The sequence below is a fragment of the Mycteria americana genome, chromosome 7, assembly GCF_035582795.1.
Source record: "Mycteria americana isolate JAX WOST 10 ecotype Jacksonville Zoo and Gardens chromosome 7, USCA_MyAme_1.0, whole genome shotgun sequence".
Taxonomy (NCBI): Eukaryota; Metazoa; Chordata; class Aves; order Ciconiiformes; family Ciconiidae; genus Mycteria; species Mycteria americana.
The window spans coordinates 1,820,191-1,841,489 of record NC_134371.1 but is presented as its reverse complement, the minus strand read 5'-3'; the positions used below and the strand labels follow the sequence as shown (position 1 = coordinate 1,841,489).

Here is a 21,299-nt window from a genome sequence, read left to right as displayed (position 1 = left end):
GCCTCTGCACAGGTGAAACCCTAATGTTTTGGGAGTCTTTCAGTAAACTGACTAGTAACTCCTGGCCATCACTGTTTCCCTTGGTGTATGTCAGATGTCTGTGTGTACTTCTCAGCCTCTATTGATTGTCAGGAGCACAAATCTTTAAAGCTCCTTAAATGCTTGTTGTAGCCTAGTAACCAAAATTAACTTCTTGTAGAGATTGTGCCCATTGAATATTTTCTTGATGTGCTTTCTTTCACAACAGTGCTAACTAGTATGTTAAATACAAAGAAACAAACAAACAAAAAAACCCCAACAAACCCATCTTGATTACAGTTGTAACCTGTTTCTTCTGCTACGCAGAAATCTACAGTGGTCACTTGTAAACAATCCTTCTGGAGAATATACGCACTTCATGTAGTTTTAATATATATTTTCAGTGTTTAATTCTGATACAAGATAGGCACAGATCCATTTGGGGGATATATTGCATGCTCTGTTGCACACATACTCAGCTTGCTATATTTATCCATGACTTTTCCGAGCTTCTGTACATTCTCTACTAGTGAAACATCACTTCAAGTCTTGTTTGCGTTATCAAATGTGGCAGCTGGGAGACTGCAGACAAAATGACCCTGTACCAGTTCCAATTAGTGTAAGAACTTAGCAAAAGCTGCAAAGGGATATATGTGCAAAGACGGGGTGAAAAGGTACTGGTTAGAAAGTGGACAAGTTCAAACAGAATGAAGGGAGAAGTGGGAGAAGATATTGGAGCAAGCCCAGCAGTATTTGAAAACTTAAAGTACGTTCTCAGAAGAGAAGCTAGCAGCAGAAATGAGAGCACAACGGGGTATTGTGAACCTAGCAGTAAATAATTGTCATAAACCAGTACTGGTTTTAAGCATTTGAATGAAACTGTAAGCAAGGGCAGGGGGACAAAACTGGTTCAGTGTCACCTCAAACCCATGTAAACCTGCAGAACATCCCAAAAAAGGTTATGTTAGAGATGAGCCATATGCCATGTGAAGAATCACCTCTTGTTTTCTGAATTAGCTTTATTTGATGCCATTTTGCCCTTGTGAGAGGAGAAACAGCAAATGTGTGAGCGCTATCCATTTTCTCTGTGCAACTTACGATTCTATGGAGTTGTTGCTGCCCTGGGGAAGGTGTGGCACAAGGTGAGGGCTGAGATATCAGAAAGGAAGTGGTGGACAAAGAAGTTGTCCAGAGATAGAAGAGTTACAAACATATGGATGAAAGAACTGTGTGACAGTCTTGGAGGAGAGAGCATGGAAAAACAAGAGTGGTTAATTTTTAATGAGGTTCTTATGGAAACCACAAGCTGATAATAACGTATCCAGGCTGATTTCACAGAGTCTTCCTTATTCCATCCTCTTGCATTAGATTAACGTCATCCCTGATACAGATGGCTATTGAGCTTGATTCCTTTGAGTCAAGTCACGAAACCAGTAGCCCTCGGATATAACTCTGTGGAGGTCAACAGTCTTAGTTGCACCAGGTAGGAGGTACAATAGCAAATTGTACCAGCAGGCATACAGTAGTAAAAATGCTTTGGTTTGGCATCAGCGTGGGGAGAACCATGTAGATAGCACTAGATCTTTGCCAGCAATAACTTTATTTCATGGTGTACACCAATAGCTCTAGTGCAGGCTGTGGGAAGTCTTAATTCCAAGTGTTTTGCCCAGAGACGCTGACTTGAAAAAAGAGATATTTGAGAAGGCAGGATTGAATAATGCTTAGTTCTTCCCCCTGGAAGATGTTAAGGTCCTCTGCTAAGGAGAATTATCCCCCTGCCCAGAAGAGCTGGGGCAGGGTCTTGTTCTCCTGAGTCTTGTGCCTTACCTGCCCAAGTGCTCTACCTCCCTCCTCTGTGAGGAAATCACCTTTTTGTCCCTTTCCTTGACACGCTTGCAGCTGGGTCAAACAGACCTTTGAGGAGGCTGACAAGAATGGAGATGGCCTGCTGAATATTGAAGAGATCCACCAGCTGATGCATAAACTAAATGTTAACCTGCCCCGCAGGAAGGTCCGGCAGATGTTCCAGGTTGGTGGCCTCTAATACACAGCGTTGTTGTGGTAAGATAGTGCCAGTTACGGTCTATTTCTGGACAGATCCAGAATAGGATCTGCAGGTTGGGACTTAAACTCTGTCCTTTCCAACACCTCACAGACCTTTTCCAAGTTTTCCAAGTTTACCTTTTTGTAGACGGATGCATCAGAACATTGTTTTAACGACATGAACCACACAGAAGACAATTTATTAATATTACTTTTTCAGATGCGTTATTGTTTTCGTCTCTGTGAACTGAATTGTTCTGTGCTGGCATTGATGGACAATGAAGTTACTCTGTTTCTATTGAAATCCTTTTTCATTTCCTTTATGGAAAATTGTGTAATAGAAACTAGCTTTATGAAAGTAATTAGGTTTTTTTTTTTAACAACTTCCTCTTACTTAGCCAGAATCAATTTTTTACTTCTGTTGTCTGAAAACAGTTACCATTTTCCACCAGCCCTAGTGTTTACTGTAGGAAAGGAAAGATAAGCTAAGAACATAATGGAGAGCAAAATAAAATTTTCTTAACTCTTCAAAAACAGTATCAGCCAAAAGCTGGTTTGCTATAAAACATGGGGAAGTTGAAGACTCTTCGGTGCTCAAAAGTGCTTTGTTTGGCATAAAATCTGCATTAGAGGTATATCTATGGAGTATAAGTTACTCCCCAAAGACTTAAGAAGTGTGGAAACTGGTGGGGTTGTGCTGCAGAGGTCAATTTGGGTTGTACTTGTTCCCACAAATTAGAAATGTCATTTAAGATATGTAGTAGATATAAAATGATTTAAAATCCCATTTGACACCACATAGCCGGGAATTATTTTCTTCCCAGCTTACTTGCCGTGATCCGAGTTTATAGCTCCGATGACAGTAGCACTAACAAGGTGTAATGAAATGCAGCTCCCCGAGATCCTTGGGTTTTTCTGATATTGTTGACTGCTGCAGGAGAGGCAGACAGTTGTGAAGCCATGTACTGAGAGGAAGGAGGTCTAATTCACTCTGTGCTTTTAAAGTGTCTAGTAATGAAGAGTAATGCACTCTAGCAACCATCAGCCTTTGTATAATCAGAGGCAACTTTTGGTTAAAAATAAACTGGTTTACTTATTTTTGTTTTGCTGCAGTTGCTGCCAGCCTATACTCGAGATAATATCCTAGACTTCCCAGGCATGGTTAAAGTTATTAAGGTCGAATATAAAAGGAGTGTTGCAGGTTTGTTTACTGTTAGTCACTCAGGGCTCAATCCTAAAGGCCTTACCCCGTGAGCAATGCTTTGTGCTAGCACTCCTATGGACTTCCAGGTCTTAATGCAGGATAAGGGGAATGGCAAAGTAACTCTGGGACAAATCCTCGCCCCTACATCTAGCTACTCGGCACTGTTCTTGCACTTGATCTGCTCAGGTGGTACTGTTTGTGTGACTTGGGGTTACAGCTTCGGGCATGGCACAAACAGCCCCCAGCCTCAGGGGGCACCTGTGGCTCCACAGGGGTGGCCAGGCTTATGAAGCAGTCCAGGTCCTGCGTCTGGGAACAGAGGACGGGGCTGCTGCTTCGGTTATGTGTACGTACTAGGAGTCACTGGTGTAAAGATCGGTTCCTGTTCTAAGAGGTGCTTCAAAGTTAAGTGGAGTGCTTTATGTGAAGGGGAAAGTAAAACTGGATCCTTGGAAAGCAAAGCAGGCCAGAGATGTGTTCCTTGCATCTGCTGTTACACAAGCTCCTCTTCTACAGAAGTGAGGGTGGGCACCAACTGGAAGAGCTTTCTTGAGGAGGGGGAAGTGACAGCAGATGAGGATACAAGCTCTTCTCCAGATGGAGGGTATTTGGTGTACCAGTGTAGGGAAGAGCCAACAGGTTCAAAGCCGAGTCAGCATTCAGAGGACTCTGCGCAGAAGGTGTTCTGAGCTGAGCAGAAGGAAGCACCATTTTTAACAGAACGTGACTTGGGAATGGCAAGGGGGTTTGTAACTATGGAGAAAAATCATGATATACAGCTATGAACAAAGGACGTTATTCATGGGAACAATAGCACATTTCTAAACATTTATTTCACTTTGCCTCCATTATCTGCTTACAGCCTTGAACTTAGCAAGAGTTGTAGCTTCCCTGAAGTTCGTTTTTTGTGGAGACCTACGTAATGTTTGACAGCAGTTCTCCAGGATATATTCTTTGTTTTAAAAATCCAAAGCAATCCTCTTAGGCAGATGTTCCCAGTAAAAAGCTTGTATTAACATGCGTTAAGTACTGTTTTCTTCTCTTCCTACCTCTGAGGATCAAAAAAACTTGCCATCAAGACTGGGGCTATTAGGCATATATTTTGGTGTGGAGTCTTATTGCTGCTGCAGACTTGCCCCCTCACAGAGTGCTGACAGGAGGCTGAGAGTGTTGCGGTTTGAATTTAAGACTGTGATATTGTCCTGAATGTTTTAAAATGTCAGACTCTGTTAGAGGAAGCCACGGGGTGAAATTATTATGTTCCTTGCTATGTTTTAATCCAGGATAACTGCAGGGCATACAGGAGAGTAACAGAGATCAGAATAAAGCCCAGGGTGAGCCTCTTTACATGGGAAACATTCAAAACTAAAGATGGAATTGAGACTTTCATAGGGAGCCTGTGGCTTTAGTGTAGTAACTGTTTTCACCAAAAGATCCAATAGATGGTATTACAATTTTGCAGTTATTTTAGTCTACTAGGATTTGAGTCTGAACAGAAACTTGCAGAGTAGAATTTATTAAATTTCTGTTTGTGTACGTAAATCCTCTTCTGCTTTGTTCTCTGAATTTGCCTGTGTTTAGCATGCTTACCTGAGTGTCTTTATCTCTTAGGAAGCAGACACAGATGAGAACCAAGGAACCCTAAATTTTGAAGAATTTTCAGTGTTTTACAAGATGATGTCCTTACGTCGAGATCTCTACTTACTGCTCTTAAGCTACAGTGACAAGAAGGATCACCTCACTGTCGAAGAACTTGCTCAGTTTCTAAAGGTGGAACAAAAGGTATGGGAATCCTATGCACCCATATACATGTACGTACAAATAGATTCAAGTACAGGGAAAGAATTTTATGGAAAAGTTTAGCTTGGAGCAGGGGGGAAAACAGATGTAACAAAAAAGAAATCTAAATGGTTTATTGCTTTTTTTAAATGCTTCTAGAAAGAGTTTGAACTTTTTCGCACTCTGGTAGAGGACAGGCAAGCGTAGGGCAATACAGTTAATATTTGTTAGTTCATAATGGCATTCAGGTAACAGTCACACTTCTTAGTTGCAGCTGATTATCTTGTCTTAGCATGGTTGCTTTCTCTTGCGTAGCTTGTCTGGATTGTTTATTGGTGTTGGAGTGGGGCATTAATATTTCCAGGAGATGCTTTTGATAAGTAAAGGTCTTGGCAGATATCATGTATCATCCTAATTCAGGGTATATGTTTTAAAACTAGAAACACATGACAAAATAAGAAGAGCAAACTACATAACACAAAGTGGGATGTTGCACCAACCTGGCCGAGGGTGAGGTGTCCTGGATTCTATTCCCCTCCCCCGCCCCCTTCTTTCCTCTTCTTCTGCCTTTCCCCTCTTCTTCTGCCTTCTTTCCCAGTTTTTCTTCAGGAAAGTCTGTTTTCCAGACATAATTCCTCACAGATGTGTGGGACTTGCATAAAGAAAATTTCACATCTGGAGGTTGCACGTCTAAGTTCAGGGAACCACAGGAACAGGCACACTGATAAGGAATTTAAAAAAAAAAGAAAAAGCGTAAGTAACTTAAGAAGCAAAGTTGGGTCAAGATTGGCGATTTCCCCCCAATGTGCTTATGAACAAACTTACTGAACAAAAAAATCTCTAGCCATTCCTAAATATGTGGCTCCAGTGGAGATTTTCATGTCCATGTTGAAAAAGACTGAATTACTACAAAAATTGGCTGTGGAACCCACAGAGAGAACTTGTACACTGGACAGTGAGGAGCACAGAAGGAACCTTGTGATCTCTAGGACTCTTGTTTGCTTCTGGCAATTGGTCCTGGGTTGTTTGCTTACCCCATGCGTGCTTGCAGAGTATTGTTCCGAAACAACGTCACAAAAATAAATGCTAACATCCAAACCTACTTGAGCTTCCTGGGTATAGATGCTGTGTTTTGCCTGCAATCATTGGATAATGTCCTGTGCCATTCTGGGATCCTGCCTGCAATGACTGCTTTTTCTGAGTTATACCTAGCATAAAATACCAACAGTCTGTGCTGCTTTGTTGCTGAATTTCCCCCTGTTGGCCATTGTGGCAATTCCCTGGTACATATGACTCCCTGGTTCTTCCTTCCTTCCCCCTTGAAACATGGAGCACTATCACGTCATGGATCTCGCTGTGATAGCCTCAACACACAGATTCTTGCAAGCAATCTGGTCCTGGCAGTTCTGCTAATTACAACTTTAAAGCATGGAATGTTTTTATCTTTTTTCCCTTTATGCTAATGCCCTAAGTCTTCTGAGCTAGCTGTTTTTTCCTTTGTTTCCTTTTTATTCACTGCTGCCTTCTTGGGTGTCCTTCAGTGGAGCACCCTTGGCAGCAGCAGCAGCAGGGTTGACACTGATGAGAAAGCAAAGAAATGCTCCAGGGAGGACATAGTCATGGAGATGCTGAAGTGCCCAGAATAGCTGAAGAGCAGTGGCGTGAGAGGGCACTCAGGGACCTGGAGCAGGAAGAAAAACATGTGAAAGAGGCAGAAGAGCTGTCTTTGTGGGTGCACAAGGACATTATGAAACTACTGATGCAGCAGAAGAAACAAGTTGACTGTCAAATCTGGCATACTGCATCCTCTTCTCTGTCTACACCCTACTCAAAATGCTGAATTTTGAACAGGGATATCGGCTATAAATACTCTGCTCAACATTATTCCAAAAACAAACAGCAAAAAGAGTAAAAGCATGATCTCCTGTCAATGAACCTCTCGGCAGTTTAGTTTAGAAGCACCTTGCACTCTCTTTGCCTCTTCCCTTTGGTCTTTCTGCTTCCCAGTATTAACAGTGTTAGAGATTTACCTCTTAATGTTTTCAGAACACAGACGTAATAACAATGTCCTTGGGTAAGGTAAGATTGCCTTCAAAAGCTGATAATGGTTCCAATCATAATGCAGCTCTCAAGTGCCTTCAACCACACAGCATTTTGTTTTTGCTCTTGTCTGGCTGCTTGGAAATCTGTGGACAGTCTGTCCAACTCCATCTGCTACTCTTTTGGCAAGACTTCTAAGTATTCTGCAGCCTGAGGATGGAACAAAAGGGGTTTGGGTTTTTTGTTCACTTGCTAAGCTGGCTTCTTTTTTTAGGAGAGCTCCTTGTTGCCTTCACCCCAGAGCTTGCGAATCAGATTATTTCCACGTAGGTGCAGTTAAACTCAGCTCATTACTATTGAAATTGCAATTATATGGCTTCAAATGTCAGAAGAGCAGAAATTAGACTGGTTTCCTGGAATGACTCCTGGTCCTGCAGTCCTCTTAGCCCAAGTGGCTGTGAGGGAGGAACATCCCTGGATGTCTGGTCGTGTCTGTCTACCTGAGGGTTGTCCCTATGGGATTGCCCTCTCCTAATAAACCAGTATCAATGTCTGAGTTGGTCCTCCCCAGAAACTGATCTCCAGCTAAATGACAGATTGCTTCCACAGCAGGATCTCCAGGCTCTTTGGACTGGCAGAGCTTGTCTCATACTTGTCTTTGGGTAGTGGGGCATGGGTGAAGGTGGCTCTACAAACATAGTCTTCTGTGTTGAGGAGGAACTTTGTAGTTGCTGGCCATTCTGGACCTGCATCATGAAGTGAATGGCCTCCTTCTGCCCCTGTCTTGGGAGCCCCGTAGTGATGCTGCCCTGTGTTCGGGGGTCAGCCAGCCTGTAGCTCTTGTCTGATTGCTGTCTGTCCTTCCCTCCTCCCTTCTGCTGTATCCATATCACATCAAGTGCTTTTATTTCAGTCATAGCAGAGACCTTTTCAGCACTTGTGCTGATGGTTTTACGCAGTTACAAGGCTGCTTTGCTGTTACAAACCTGAAATGTTTAGTTTTGGTTTTCTGAGGGCGAGGTTTCCCATGTGCCTGCTTGCCACCTGCTGCCTTACCATGGATCAGTTACTTTGCAATACAGTTTTCATCTGTCCTGAGAAAAAGGACAGCCCGCTGAGAGCTTGCCTCCAGCAGCGTTCTCTGCATGCTTCAGGAAAGTGCTGCATATTGTATGATGTGCCCTGTCGTGCTCGTGAGTGACAGGAATGAGATGGAAATGTTAATACCACACCATCAGATCAGTACCAAACCAGTATCTTCTAAAATGGCTGCTGCCGTATGCAGCCCAAATGAAACTGGTGGCAAAAATTAATGCTCCCGCTCATTTTAATTGAACTGGAGAGAAAGTAATTTTGTAACAATTACACCCTTCAAACATGCACATATAATTATGTAAAGCTTTTCCTTAATTATTCAATATGGTCTAGTGCATTTTGAGTTAAGCCTGCTTGAGAGAGTAAGTTTACTCTTATTACTTGTCTACACTAATTATACAGTATCACAGGAATAACTAGTGATGTGGTGAATAGTGAAAATATGACAAAAAGTGGTAAGAAGTGGGGATTAAGTACACTTTTAGAAAATGAATGTTTTGAAACAACTATACTTGCCCTCTCTGAAGACGTTTTAAAGGGATGTAATGAGACAGTATATGCCAGGGCATGTCAGTATGTTAGGCTGTGATCTGAAACTGTGGATACTGAAGGATATCAGGAACCAATATCCCAAAGGGAAGAGGAAATTATAAGAATATCAGTGTTGGTATGTGGACTTTGAAATGAGGAGAGACTGTGGAGCTTGTTAATATCAGACGAGGAAGACAGTACCAGATCATCATGCCTGATCAATCCTTGCTACTTTCCACAAAAAGCCCTTATTGCAGCAACACAAACTCTCAACTGGAAAGCAGGCTGATGCCTGCCTCCCTTTCTCATGCTTACCCAAAAGTATAATCAGTATAACTGATTTATGTGGTGACTCGATATGTCATGACATCTTACACCGACATCTTGCACTGAAATTGGAAGAATATCTTTGCTTTGATTATTTATATTTTGATTTTTCTTATAGAATGATTAACTATGAACAATTAAAGCCTAAACCATTAGAGCACTGTTGAGACGCTGTGGGTTGGCGTCCTGTCTAGGAACACCTGTTATTAGCATTGCACTGCTTTTCAAACTTCTCCTCCCTGTTTTTTCTAACTTCTCTTCTACTTTACATTCCTTTCTCTTATCTCCTTTCTCATGAGAATGGGAAATGAGAACAATTCCCATTCTTAGCTTGTGGGCATCTGACAGAAGAGGGCTCTCCCAGTGCCTGGCACTGCAGTGCGCTGCAGCTTCAGATGGCATTAGATTTTTGGCAATAGGTTTATCTGACCTGCTTCCAGTGAGACTGGTGAAATCAAAAGTGATTTCCCTCTTTGTATACTTCTACACTGAAGATTAGGGATAATGTTGCTTTTTTGTAGTTTGTATGATCTTATTTTAGGAAAATTAGTTGGTAGTTCATTTACTTAAAAACCAAGGTCTTATTGGTTATTCAAAGGCTGATACTCTTTTCAAGAGCATATCTGCATCCAAAGTAAAGCTTTTAATCAGGAATATAAAAAGTAGCCATGTATCCAAGAGATTTTGGAAGCTCCCACTATTGACCATCTTCAGTAATCCATGTATCTAAGTATTCAGTCATCAATAATGATCATTATTATTTGATATTATTTTTAGTGGATTACTTTAAAACTTAATGAAAACAAATTTAAATGAGTAGCCTAAGTCGTTGTCTCTCAAGCTGCAATTAAGAAACACAAATCGGTGGACTTCTCCCTACCAGATGCAGCTTTGGACTAGATTAGACATTTTTGCTCCTAGAGCGCACAAGTACCCTGCCACTCAGCCATCAAGGAGCCATGTGGGATAATGAAAAAGTTAATTCTAGCCAGCTTGCGCTGAAGAGGGGCCTGCTATGAATAGTGTTTGCAATCAAACAGCAACATCTACTTCAGCTAGGATAATCAGTTATTTTCTCTACTGAATTGTTCTCATTCCTATTATCCTGTGTAATTCCTGCAGGCACCTCATATTGTTGGCTTAGCTAGGAGATATAAATAAAATGTTTGGAGAAGGAAATGGGCTGAGCCATGCTTTCCCTGTGTAAGAGAAAAAACAGAGGGAAGGATGAAGGAGAGAAAGGCTGGAAAATATCTCCAAGTTTTTCAGCTTGAGTCACCATATGAGTTGAACTGCTCACTTGCCTTCCGTTACTACACTTCTAACATTGACACATCTAGTTTTTCCCCTCCTCTGGTAATTTTTCATACGTAGGCTGTAGCCTTTTAAGTGTTACGAGATACGGTCAGTCATGGCACCCACATTTCTTAGGAGGAACTTGGCAGTCCTTAGAGAAGACCAGATTGCGGGTCAACTTACTTTTAGAAGATTTCCATATAGCTGAATGTCAATGCTGGGAATACTGAGCTACGGGAAATAATGGAAAGCGCAAATTCATCGCAGGCTACAGGCAGAGCAGAGTCAATGGAATTGGTTTTGCCATCTGAAAGAGAATTCCATTAGTAAGAGAACAGTTCACAGAGTGACCGTTTTTGGATTTAAACAATAAATAGTGTAATCTGCAGGATGACTAGCCTCACTCCTGCCTTTGCCTGAAGCAGTGATGTTAACAGAGATGACATGCTATTTAAGAGAGGGGACTGCATGTTCCTTTACTTCCAGACTGCTCCACATGCCAGGGTGTTTGAGCTGCTTTGGCAAAGGATGCAGAGTACAAACAGTAAACAGGATAATGGTACAAATAAGCTGCCAAAGGTTTTAGTGTCATCATTGCCATCCTGTGATATTATTAGTGGAGGAAATTAAATACACCCAATCTTAGTTTTCACTTTGGTTCTCTACAACTTAAGGGGGGCAGCGGTGAGAAAAGATGAGATGAGCGACAGAAGCTACTTCTTTCCTTTAATTTTAGAGAAATCTAAGTGCATGGTGATACTCTGGCCCCACTAGTCAGTTAGGACTTCAGTTGTGGGCTAGTCGAAGCTGATGACAAAACTCGTGTTTGTTTCAGAAGAACTGCTGTTTTTCATTTCAGAACCTAATTATTTATCTCATGGCCTGTATATTATAGTGAACTCTCTTGGAAGTAATGAAATCACAGAAGTGGAAAATGCATGAAAATGAAATCAAACCCTGCCAAATCTTTTTGCATGTCTAAGTAGATTATATTAAAGAATATAACTTCATAGTTCTCACTTCAGCACTATTGCTCAGTACAACTATTATTAAGTGTGCTTAACAGCTAATTTTCATCTTTAAACTAAAATGACACAGGTTTTAAGTGAGTACTACCTCTCACTCCTGTTTTTCTCCTCAAAGGTAAGAGCTGTGAGGCTTGTGCAGCACTGACAAAAATAAAATCAAAATCTTAGTCCTTTTGCAGTGGTGTTACTGACTGGTCTGTGCATTTTTGACTGAACTTGATGTTTGATCACAAGGTTTTTCAACTGGACCCAGAAGCCTGAAGTTGATTTTGACATGCTGGTGACACGGTATTAAAAATAAGTGTACCGACACTGTTGTTTTTGTGCAGATGAATAATGTGACACCGGAATATTGTCTTGACATCATACAGAAGTTTGAAGTATCAGAAGAAAACAAGAAGCAAAATGTTCTTGGGATCGAAGGTAAATTTTTTTTATTTTGAAATTAGTTTTGTCTTGATATACTGTAGTGGAATAGAAAGCTTTAACAGCATTTTGGTGTAGTTTATAATATTTGACTGCAATAGAAAGTTACATAGAAGATCAGCAGCCAGTAGCGTAGGTGCATTTTTGTGAGACATGGGAGAGATGAGAGTAGGTGGGGCAAATTAGCAGCTAGTGTTATACAGCGATACATCATAGCAATCATACACTAATGTGAATGCCTTAGGCTTGCATGAATTTATTGCTAACTGTGTATTTGTGAAACACAAGCATAAAACATTCTATACTATATTTTATACTGTAGCCTGTAACTGAAGTAATAAAAGCAAAGTTTTCATTCTGCTCTGTCTCTGTAGATCTGGAATTGCTCCTGTACAATCCATTGATTTATGCTTATGTGAAATTATGGGTAGTTGGATTTTCTTTGGGTTTTAAAACCTTATTCACCTTGTTTGCTGAAGCCATTGTAAATGGTATATTTATTCAGGATCCAACTTAGTATCAAATCAAAATCTGAATTGGAACGAAATAGATTAAATGCTGTAGCGTGTTAATTTGCCCAGAAGATAGCTTTCATGAAGCAGCATAATTTACATGGTGATTTGGGGGGGAAGGAGAAATCTTCCTCCGCATGGTACTTAAAGCCTGGGTATGGCCTCCCAGATCTTAAACAAGCTCATGGTGTGACCCAGGGCACTGCACTTAAACTGAAATAAGGAAAGCAAAATGAACAAGCTGTGACACTTAAAAAAAATATTTCTGAAAGAATTTCTGTTCCTTTTAGTCTTACTGCTGCTTCTTTTATGTTTGAGTTGCTTTCAGGTATTGTTTGCACTATCCCTTGGAAATATTTTACATTTCTCATTCTCAAAGGAGGTATTTTTAAAACTTTCTAAAAATTTTTAAAACAGATGGTGATCTGATTTACAGGGTTATAAACCAAGTACTATCTTCTCGCACAAACTTGCAGCATAGAGAAAGCTGTAAACTAGAGTGAGATTGGCTAGATTAGTGAATTGGCTAGCACGAGCCCCCCGCTCTGTGTGCTGCAGTGCAGCCCTTTGGGTGGCTGCTACCTTGTCTACATGGTACCTTCCGTGGGAGTACTGCTTATTTACAGCAAAAGAGCGGCATAGGGACAGAGCCTGAGCGTCAGCAATAAACTCAAAAAAAGCATTTGCTTCCAAGTCAGGATGTCAGTTTGGCTCCTGTTTCTGTCCTGTGCTCTGTATAAATTGCCAGATCTTTCTTTAACTTGGGTAGGAGCGCGTTCTTTTGTTTTGTTCTTGATGCTGTTGCTACCTTCTGAAGATTGCTTCTCAACTTGGGAGCCATGGGGCATCAACAGCAGCATGAAGTCCTGGCAGATCTGCAGAATACCAAACCTATACTCCTGCAGGTGTCATATCCTACATCTATTCTGCTGCCCGGTATTTGAGGGATTTCCTCTGCTTCCTCTTATTCACAAGATGTCATGCTTGTGATGGAGCAGAACAGGATAGCTCTTACCTGTTACCATGACAAGGGTCCGTTGAGGGAAACATGGTGCGCATCTCAAATCCTTTGCATCTTGCTGAATGCGAGGCTGAGGTTCCCTCCCTTCCACCTACCCAGCTATATTCCTCTAAGCAGGTCACTCGCCCTCCAAGGCACGATTCAGCGTCCCAGGAAATGTGGACTGATGCTGCCTAAGTATTTGACCCAATTTCTCTCTTACACTGATGCTTTAACAAGAATCAAGAGGGGGTAGGGGATATCAGTTTAAGAAGGAGAAGGAGGAGGAAAAGAAAGTTTTTCTAACAGTGATGACTTGTGGTTTAGCTGCCTACTGTCTGTCTGCAGGAGCATCTAGACAAAGAGATCATTCTTATCTCACTGAATAATTGTGAGGTAGGACACTTTCTTCCACCAATTCTAACAAAACCAATAACACCTTCTTCTGTTCCGCCTATTAGCGAAGTGGTTTTGCCTGAACCGCAGAAAGCGGTTTGAGCACACTTGTCTTAGTCTGTGCACTGGATTTGGCGTAGGGAACTTCTCCAGGGTTTCGGAGAATTTTTACGTGTGCGTTTTTGTCATCTGCCCCTTTTGAGGGTCTGAATGAAACATCAGATCTGAAAATAGGTTGGGCAGTGGCTGTATTGATCTGTGGGGTTTTTCAGTCCTCTCATATAGCTACTATTCATTGCTTTTATTCTTCTCTTAGAATCCTGCTTTCTTTTTTTACTATTGGTTGTTACTTAATTTCTGAAGAAGCTTAGCTCAATGTCATGTTTTGCAAATGCTTGTTGACTTTTTTTTGGCAGTCATAAATGTGTCTTTCTAGATTATGTTTCCTTTTCTAGTTCAAAGCTGTTTGAAAACTGCCTGGGGACAAGGGTTGGATCTTGGGAATGTATTCTTCTCAAAGGTGTCAGAACTTCCATAGGCTTCAAAAAGAAATACCTTTGTATGTGCCAGCAGTGGACTGAGTCTGTGCAGCCTCTTCAATTTGCAGAGAACCAGGCAAGCCACAGACAGCAGTTAATATGCTGGAAACACGGGGTACTGGCAGATTAATTCCTACCAGGTGATTCAGTGGTTTTGGAGACATGAGTTAGCGCTGACAAGCATAAAAGGAGGAAAGCGTTAGAGTGCAAATCATTCGCTTGGTAAGATATACCACATCCATGGTAAAACTGTTTCTCTTTGTTCAAAGGCTTCACCAACTTCATGCGCAGTCCTGCTTGTGATATATTTAATCCACTGCATTGCGAAGTGCATCAGGATATGGATCAACCCCTTTGTAACTACTTTATTGCTTCATCTCACAATACATACCTGACAGGAGACCAACTGCTGTCTCAGTCCAGAGTGGAGATGTATGCGCGAGTGCTGCAAGATGGTTGTCGATGTATCGAAGGTATGTTTGTAGTGTCACTCGCTAGTTGTGAGAAGTACGTTGGGTATTTCTTTTAAGTGCAAAGTCAGTGGCAAACTCGAAGCATTAATGCTTTGCTGTCTGATTAACTTCGTTGGTAGGCTCCTGTTTTCTAGCAGTCTAAACAGGAATTTTTCTATTGGGAATGACCTTCCCAGCCAAACTTCATAGATGCCACTGTTTTCTCCTGCCTGCTGCTGTGTTGTTATGCTTTTCTCACCAGTGCAAGTTTTCTGTGGTCTCATGTTTATGTGAAGCATTTTTTTGTTGCACAAGCCCCAGTAAGGCCATGGACAGGCATCTGTTTAGGGCCCTGCAGTTCCAGCAGAGCAGCCCTGGTTGTTCTGCTCTGCAGTTCCCCCATGCTGGAGGTTACTGCTTCACAGGAGTGCTTCCTAATCCACACTGGTCAGAATGAACTGAGCCAGCAAAGACCTTTTCCTTTTATAAGCGGAATGGGAAAGCAGGCGTTTGCATATGCAGTTCCTCCTGCGGATGCAAAGGGAAGATGAAAAGTGCCTGTAGGAGGAGGACAGGTGAGCAAATAGTGCCTTCTGTCAGCACAGCTGTGCATCGATTTCTGTCACCATCTTCGAGCTGAGAAACTAGGGTTTGGTCTGCCACAAAAGGGAGGTAGGATGCCGTTTCGTTGGCTGGATGCCGGTGGAAGAAAACAAGATGCTGTTTACCTGATAGCCTGGAGATCGCATTGGATTCCTGTTTAAGTTCTGCATGATTTAAATAATAACAAAACATTAGTATTTTTCTCTTGAAGATTTGGGGTGGAATAAAGTCTTTTGACAAATTTAAACTCAATATTAGGTTTTTTTCTGACTAGAATTACAAAACTCATCTCTGGAAGAACAATTTGTTAATCTGAATTTAAAAATTAATTAGAGAAAGTGAACCTGAGAAAATTGGGTGGTCTGTCACTGTACTTGCCCTTCTGTAGGAAAGTTCACTAAAATGCATGGTAGCGTGTTATTTTGCTTGACATCAAAACTATTGCAGATGCTGTACAGCCTAGGTAATAGCTCTGTAGCTTTCTCTTTGTGACATTTTTAACTTCCTGTAGAGGCAACAGTAGTGACAAGTTTGGTCTAAATCCAGGGTAGAGTAATTCATTAGAAAAAGTATTACTGACCTAGTCCATTCTACATGTGATGGATTTGATGCTACTCTTACTATAGTCAGTTATGCAAGTTTAATTGGGAGTGGAAAAAGACTAAATTGCTTTTAAATAGTTTGTCAGAAGCAGAACCTGCTTTCCCAAGAGATAGCTGTAAACATTACTTGATCCATTACACTTTCGTAATTTCATATATATGAGGAAAAAAACTCAGTTTAATATAAGGGGGAAAAACAATTTTAGGTTGTAGATTTCTCATTTGATATAAGAAAAGACTGTCTTGTTTGTCTTAACTCAATTGGTAGGTCATAATAGATCGGATGAAACTTGTTGACACCTGCATGGTTGAGTAGTGTACGTGAGTTCTGCTGGCAAGCAAGATCAGCAGAAATGTATAAGATCATGGGCATCTCTTAATGCATAGCTTTTTTTGTCTTAATAGTGGATTGCTGGGATGGTCCCGATGGAGAGCCGGTAGTGCACCATGGCTATACTCTTACTTCTAAAATACTCTTCCGTGATGTGGCAGAAACTATCAATAAATACGCCTTCATCAAAAATGAGTAAGTGTAGAGTCAGTTTTGAAGCTACACCTGTCTGTTTTGTGTAGTTAATCCCATGTCAAAATCGACGATCAACGTCAGGAAGTACGTATATTCCTTTAAATGCATTGTAACTTCTCAAAGTTGATTCTGTTCCCCTGTTTATTACCTGTGTCATATTTATTGTTCAGCTGCATGAGCTCTTTCTATCAATCAAGTTAGAAAGTTCAACCTAAGTTAGAAAGACTTTTCATGCATTGTAAACTCAGTAGTATTTTGAACAGTCTGAGACTGTTGAATATCTACAGATGATTTTGTTCCTTTGTTTGAACAGAACTTCACACTCATATCCACAGGGAAATTCTGCTTAAAAATCAATACTGTAATATTCTCTACCTAAGGAAAATACTTTATTTCAGTAGGAAAATTGAAAAGCTGTCTCATACATGGTATGAGGAAATACTGAGATGTGGGGTAATGTTAAGATTCTATTTTGTTTGCCATGGTACTATATAAGTTTATTATGAAAATCATGCAGTTTAACCATATATATACAACAGTCTCAAATCATGAGTGGGTGTATAGAATTTTGAGTAGTTTAGAGAGAATAAAGGGAAAATGCTTATTTCTCTCTATTTAAAAAAGAAAAAAAAAAAAGACCTGACAATGGGCGTGCAGGGGGGGGAACAACAAACCACCCCCAAAAAACCTGAGCCCAAGAGTTTGGTGTTATTGATTAGAAATAAGAGCTGGTGAATTCAAAACTGAAAGATGGGGCGGTTCTTCATTTGGTGTGTAGTTGGGCTCTGGGGTTCCTTGCTATAGGATTCTGGGGCTGCCAAGAGTTTAGAAAACAACTGGGCAAATTTGTGGGAGAAATAGGCTGTTCTATACAGAAACCATGCCTTTAGCTCAAGAAAATTGAGCTGCAAATTTGTGGAGCCTGGGAGAGTATTCTGGAAAGTATTGCTAAATAGTTCTCCTTCTCCAGAGTCTGGGCATCTTCAGAGATTTGGTCTGACTCGCTGCAGCTGCACTTATTAAGACAAAGGCAAATTGTTCATGCAGCTATCAATCTTCGGGAGATGAACAGAGAGGAGTTAGCAATTCCTTTGAATCTGTTGATTTCAAAACACTTTGATCAGGAAGCTGCTCCTGGAGAACTTACAGCTTATGAAGACTTTGTACGTGGCTTGCAAAGGAATGGTGTAACTTCTGCTCAGCTACATAGAACAAAAAGGCTTTGCGTTGCTGATGAGCTTTATTGCAAGTTTCTGTGCCTTGCGCTCAGTGATCATCGGTTGCAAACTTTGTCGCCCTGTGCGCTAGTGGGTAGGGCTGGAGGGAGAAGGCAGAATTGCCTGCAGGGACTATCTAGGGATTCTGACAGGGCAGGGATTTGGGAGTTCATGTGCAGACTCCTTCTTTCAAAGTGAGTTTGTTTCCAGACTACTGACAATGCAAAAGCAAACTGCTTAAATCAGTTTATATGGTAAGCTGTGCAGGTCTTCTCTCTTAAAACACAGTTATGAAAATGTCTGGGGGTTTTGTTTCTAGGTTTCCAGTGATACTTTCTATTGAAAACCATTGCAGTATTCAACAGCAAAAGAAGATCGCTCAGTACTTGAAGGAGATATTTGGTGACAAACTCGACTTGTCATCTGTAATCACTGGAGATTCCAGACAGCTTCCTAGCCCTCAAAATTTGAAAGGGAAAATCCTAGTGAAGGTAACTTGCTACTGGCGGTGTGTTCAAAATGCAACAAAAGTCAGCATGTGATATTTATCATAGAATTTCTTTGGCTTTGGAGAACCAGTTTAGCAGTACCATGTGGAATAGTACAGATGCACTGAGTGAGTTAAAATTCTGAGTTTTTCAGGGACATTGAAACAGAGTTTACCTTGGAGTGTCCCAGAGTACTTCTGTAAGAGTTTCAACAGGGAGCTGATATCAACAGCAGTGGAAAGAAAATTCTTTCTGTTTCTTAAGCATTTTATCTGAGAGTCTTAAAGTCAAAGGTGCTTATTTTTAAATCTTAGCACTGAGTCAGGAGAGCAGAAAAATGATATAAAATGCATTGTTATGAATAGAAGAAACTGTGACACAGTTACCTGAACCTGCTATTTTCTTTTTTTTTTTTTTTTTTAAATTTGTCTAATTTGTTATTAGTGGATATTGTTCTGTATGGTTCATATCCCTATAGTATCTAAACATTATCCTACAGTCCCTCCTTGGACACAGTATATTGGAGTAATATAGAAGTGTCTGAAAATTTCTTGCATTTCCCCCTCACCCTGCTATGAGCAGTAGTTCATGAAATGAAACTATTTTCACGGTTCATCAGCTGTGTTTATGAAAGAAGAGCACTTCAGAAGGTGGCTGTAAGGAGCAGCGAGAGAGGAGGCCCTTGAGCACTGTAGTTAGTGTTGTATGCAAGATTAATTGTTTAAGCCTCTCAGTATAAATGGATTTGCTCTGAAAGGAATTTCAAAGACCAAGATGGATATAAGAAAAATGCAAGGCAGACCTTTGAGAGGATGATTAATAGAGTTGTGGCTTATTAGATTGTCTAATTTACTTTGGCACATGGGGACAATTACTTCACTGTGAGCTCTTGAGACACTGGGTTTTTTTTTTCCCCCTCTATCCTCTGTATCAAGCTGGCTACAAGCATTCAGAATTTTGGTTTAATGTTGGTTTGAACATATTTCCATGTATCGGACAGAGCTGACTCTGAATTAGAAAACCTTTGAGTGCTCAGCTGTGATTCTGAATTTCACTGAATCAGTTTTCTTGTGTAACTGCTAGTTAATGAACTATGCAAGCGTGTAGTGTTGGTGTTTTAGGGAGTCAAACAAAATAGTATGTAATGTCAGTCATGCGGCAAACCTGGCTTGAAATACTATGTCAATGTGCAAAAGGCAAGAGAGCTTTGGTGCTGTGCTGTTCTTACATGAACTTTTAAGCTGCTCTTCCTAGCACATTTGAGTTTGTAACTTTAATTTGATTCTTCAGCTAACAGTGCTGAGACCCTGTGAGTAGTTACAGAATGGTGTGGAGCTGAGCTAACATTTTCAGAATGAGGAATACAATTTTAAGCATCACAGTATGTTTTCACAAGGCCCTGTCTCCCATCCTCCTGCTCAATGTAGGCAGCCCTGTTGGAAAAGGTAAAATCATATTTAAGAATGAGCATCTTGTTGAGAAGTCAGTCAGTTTCTCATCTTTTTGCTGCTATTTTGCTCTGTTTTATACATTTTCCTTTGAAATACAGTATTGATTCATTAGCCAAACAATTTCAAGTCATGGCATAATTTTCATTTTGCTAGTGTATATGAAGAGTAATTCTAATAATGCTCATGAGTTTAAGCCAGTATAAAGGTGCCAGTGTGAAGTGAATTTGACCCACTCATTAGCAGGGCAGCATTATTAATTTCAAAATGCAGTCTATAAATCAATCCTCTTCATTTCTGCAGAAATCAGAGCGCAATTCTTATCTACCTCTGTCACTGGTGAAACAGGTAGACTGCAAACATTTCTGCAATCAGTGAGGAAGACAGATGTAATAACACAAAAGTTGAATAGGTGATTTATTAAGTAGCAGATGGTAAAGCAAGAGGCAGTGGCCATAAGTTACAGCTTGGGAGGTGCAGACTGGATGGCAGGAAAAGCTTTTCCAGCTGTGGGCACTGCAGCATGGGAAGAGGCTGCCCAGAGGGCTGGGGGAGTCTCCACCCTTGAAAGTTTGCAAGACTCATCAAAGCAAAGCTCATCTAGAGCTGGTGACGATCCTCCTTTAGTGGCAGATTGGACCAGAGACCTTCAGAGGTCCCATAGCCAACATTTCTAAGGTTCTGTCATTGGGCTTCGCTATAAGCGATCATACAGGAGAATTCAAGACGAATGTTCTAAGAAGGATAATTGATCTGTTGGAGCCTTTTTTTTTTTTTTCACCAGAAGTAGCCAATAACCTCTGATGCTCACCATTCTAATCAGATGTTGGAAACTAGACATGGAATTAAAGTAGTTCCTTTCTAATGTAGGTATATGACATTCACAGTACTGGATTAGCGACTACTTTTGGATTGCTGACTACACCCTTGCATGAGCATGCAATATTAAAGTAGGCTTTGCTGCTTCCTTCATGTTGGTGGCTGCTTGCAGTGAGTTCTTTTGTGTCTGCATTTTCCATTCTGATGAAGAGGCTATAACAAAATCTCAGCTTCTGATTTTTTGAGTTTTATTTTAAGTATACAACAGTCTGCTTGCTGTTGTGTATTTTCAGGGGTAAGCCTGAAATATCTGGGAGTCGACTCAAAAAAATCTTTTGGACACTTGCTGGCTTGCTCCAGAGATGGGAGATGGTATGCTTTTTTTTTGAAAGAGCTTGCAAAGCTTTTTCAGTAACAAACTCTTCCAGAAATACTAAAATTATCACCTGTGATAGTCCAGAGCTAGTTTGCATGAGACTCTCTGAAAACCAATTCTAAACTCTGGTCACAATTTACATAAGGAATAGTTGAGGAATGGGCTATTTTGGTCTTTGCACTAAATAACACTGACCATGTATGCATTTATTGTGAATATTTTTTCTTCATTTCAGGGTAAAAAGCTGCCACACAGTCTTGGAGCAGATGCTGAGGAAGGAGAAGTTTCAGATGAGGATAGCGCTGATGAAATTGAAGATGACTGCAAATTAAAGCCCTGCTATGTATGTGCATATACACAGTTCCCAGAACTGTTACCTCTCTACATTTCTTACGTGCACACTCCATAATCCTACTTAGTTGTTAGCAGATTAGAGTTTTTAACTTTGATTTCTAAGTCAGGCCTTTAAGATACAGAAGTTACATAATTCCACAGTTAGATATGGAATGACATTGTTTGGAAATGCTCATTTTG

The 21,299-nt window shown here is 40.7% G+C and overlaps 1 protein-coding gene across 1 annotated transcript in view; it reads left to right on the top strand.

The window, feature by feature from the left end:
• PLCH1 (phospholipase C eta 1) overlaps window positions 1-21,299 on the top strand; it is an 86,022-nt gene that overhangs the window by 41,191 nt on the left and 23,532 nt on the right. Inside the window, exons 5-11 of the mRNA XM_075506750.1 lie at window positions 1,918-2,047; window positions 4,877-5,047; window positions 11,691-11,784; window positions 14,504-14,707; window positions 16,297-16,417; window positions 17,954-18,125; window positions 21,001-21,108. Coding sequence (XP_075362865.1) covers window positions 1,918-2,047; window positions 4,877-5,047; window positions 11,691-11,784; window positions 14,504-14,707; window positions 16,297-16,417; window positions 17,954-18,125; window positions 21,001-21,108 — 1,000 coding nt within the window. The remainder of the gene's footprint in view (window positions 1-1,917; window positions 2,048-4,876; window positions 5,048-11,690; window positions 11,785-14,503; window positions 14,708-16,296; window positions 16,418-17,953; window positions 18,126-21,000; window positions 21,109-21,299) is intronic.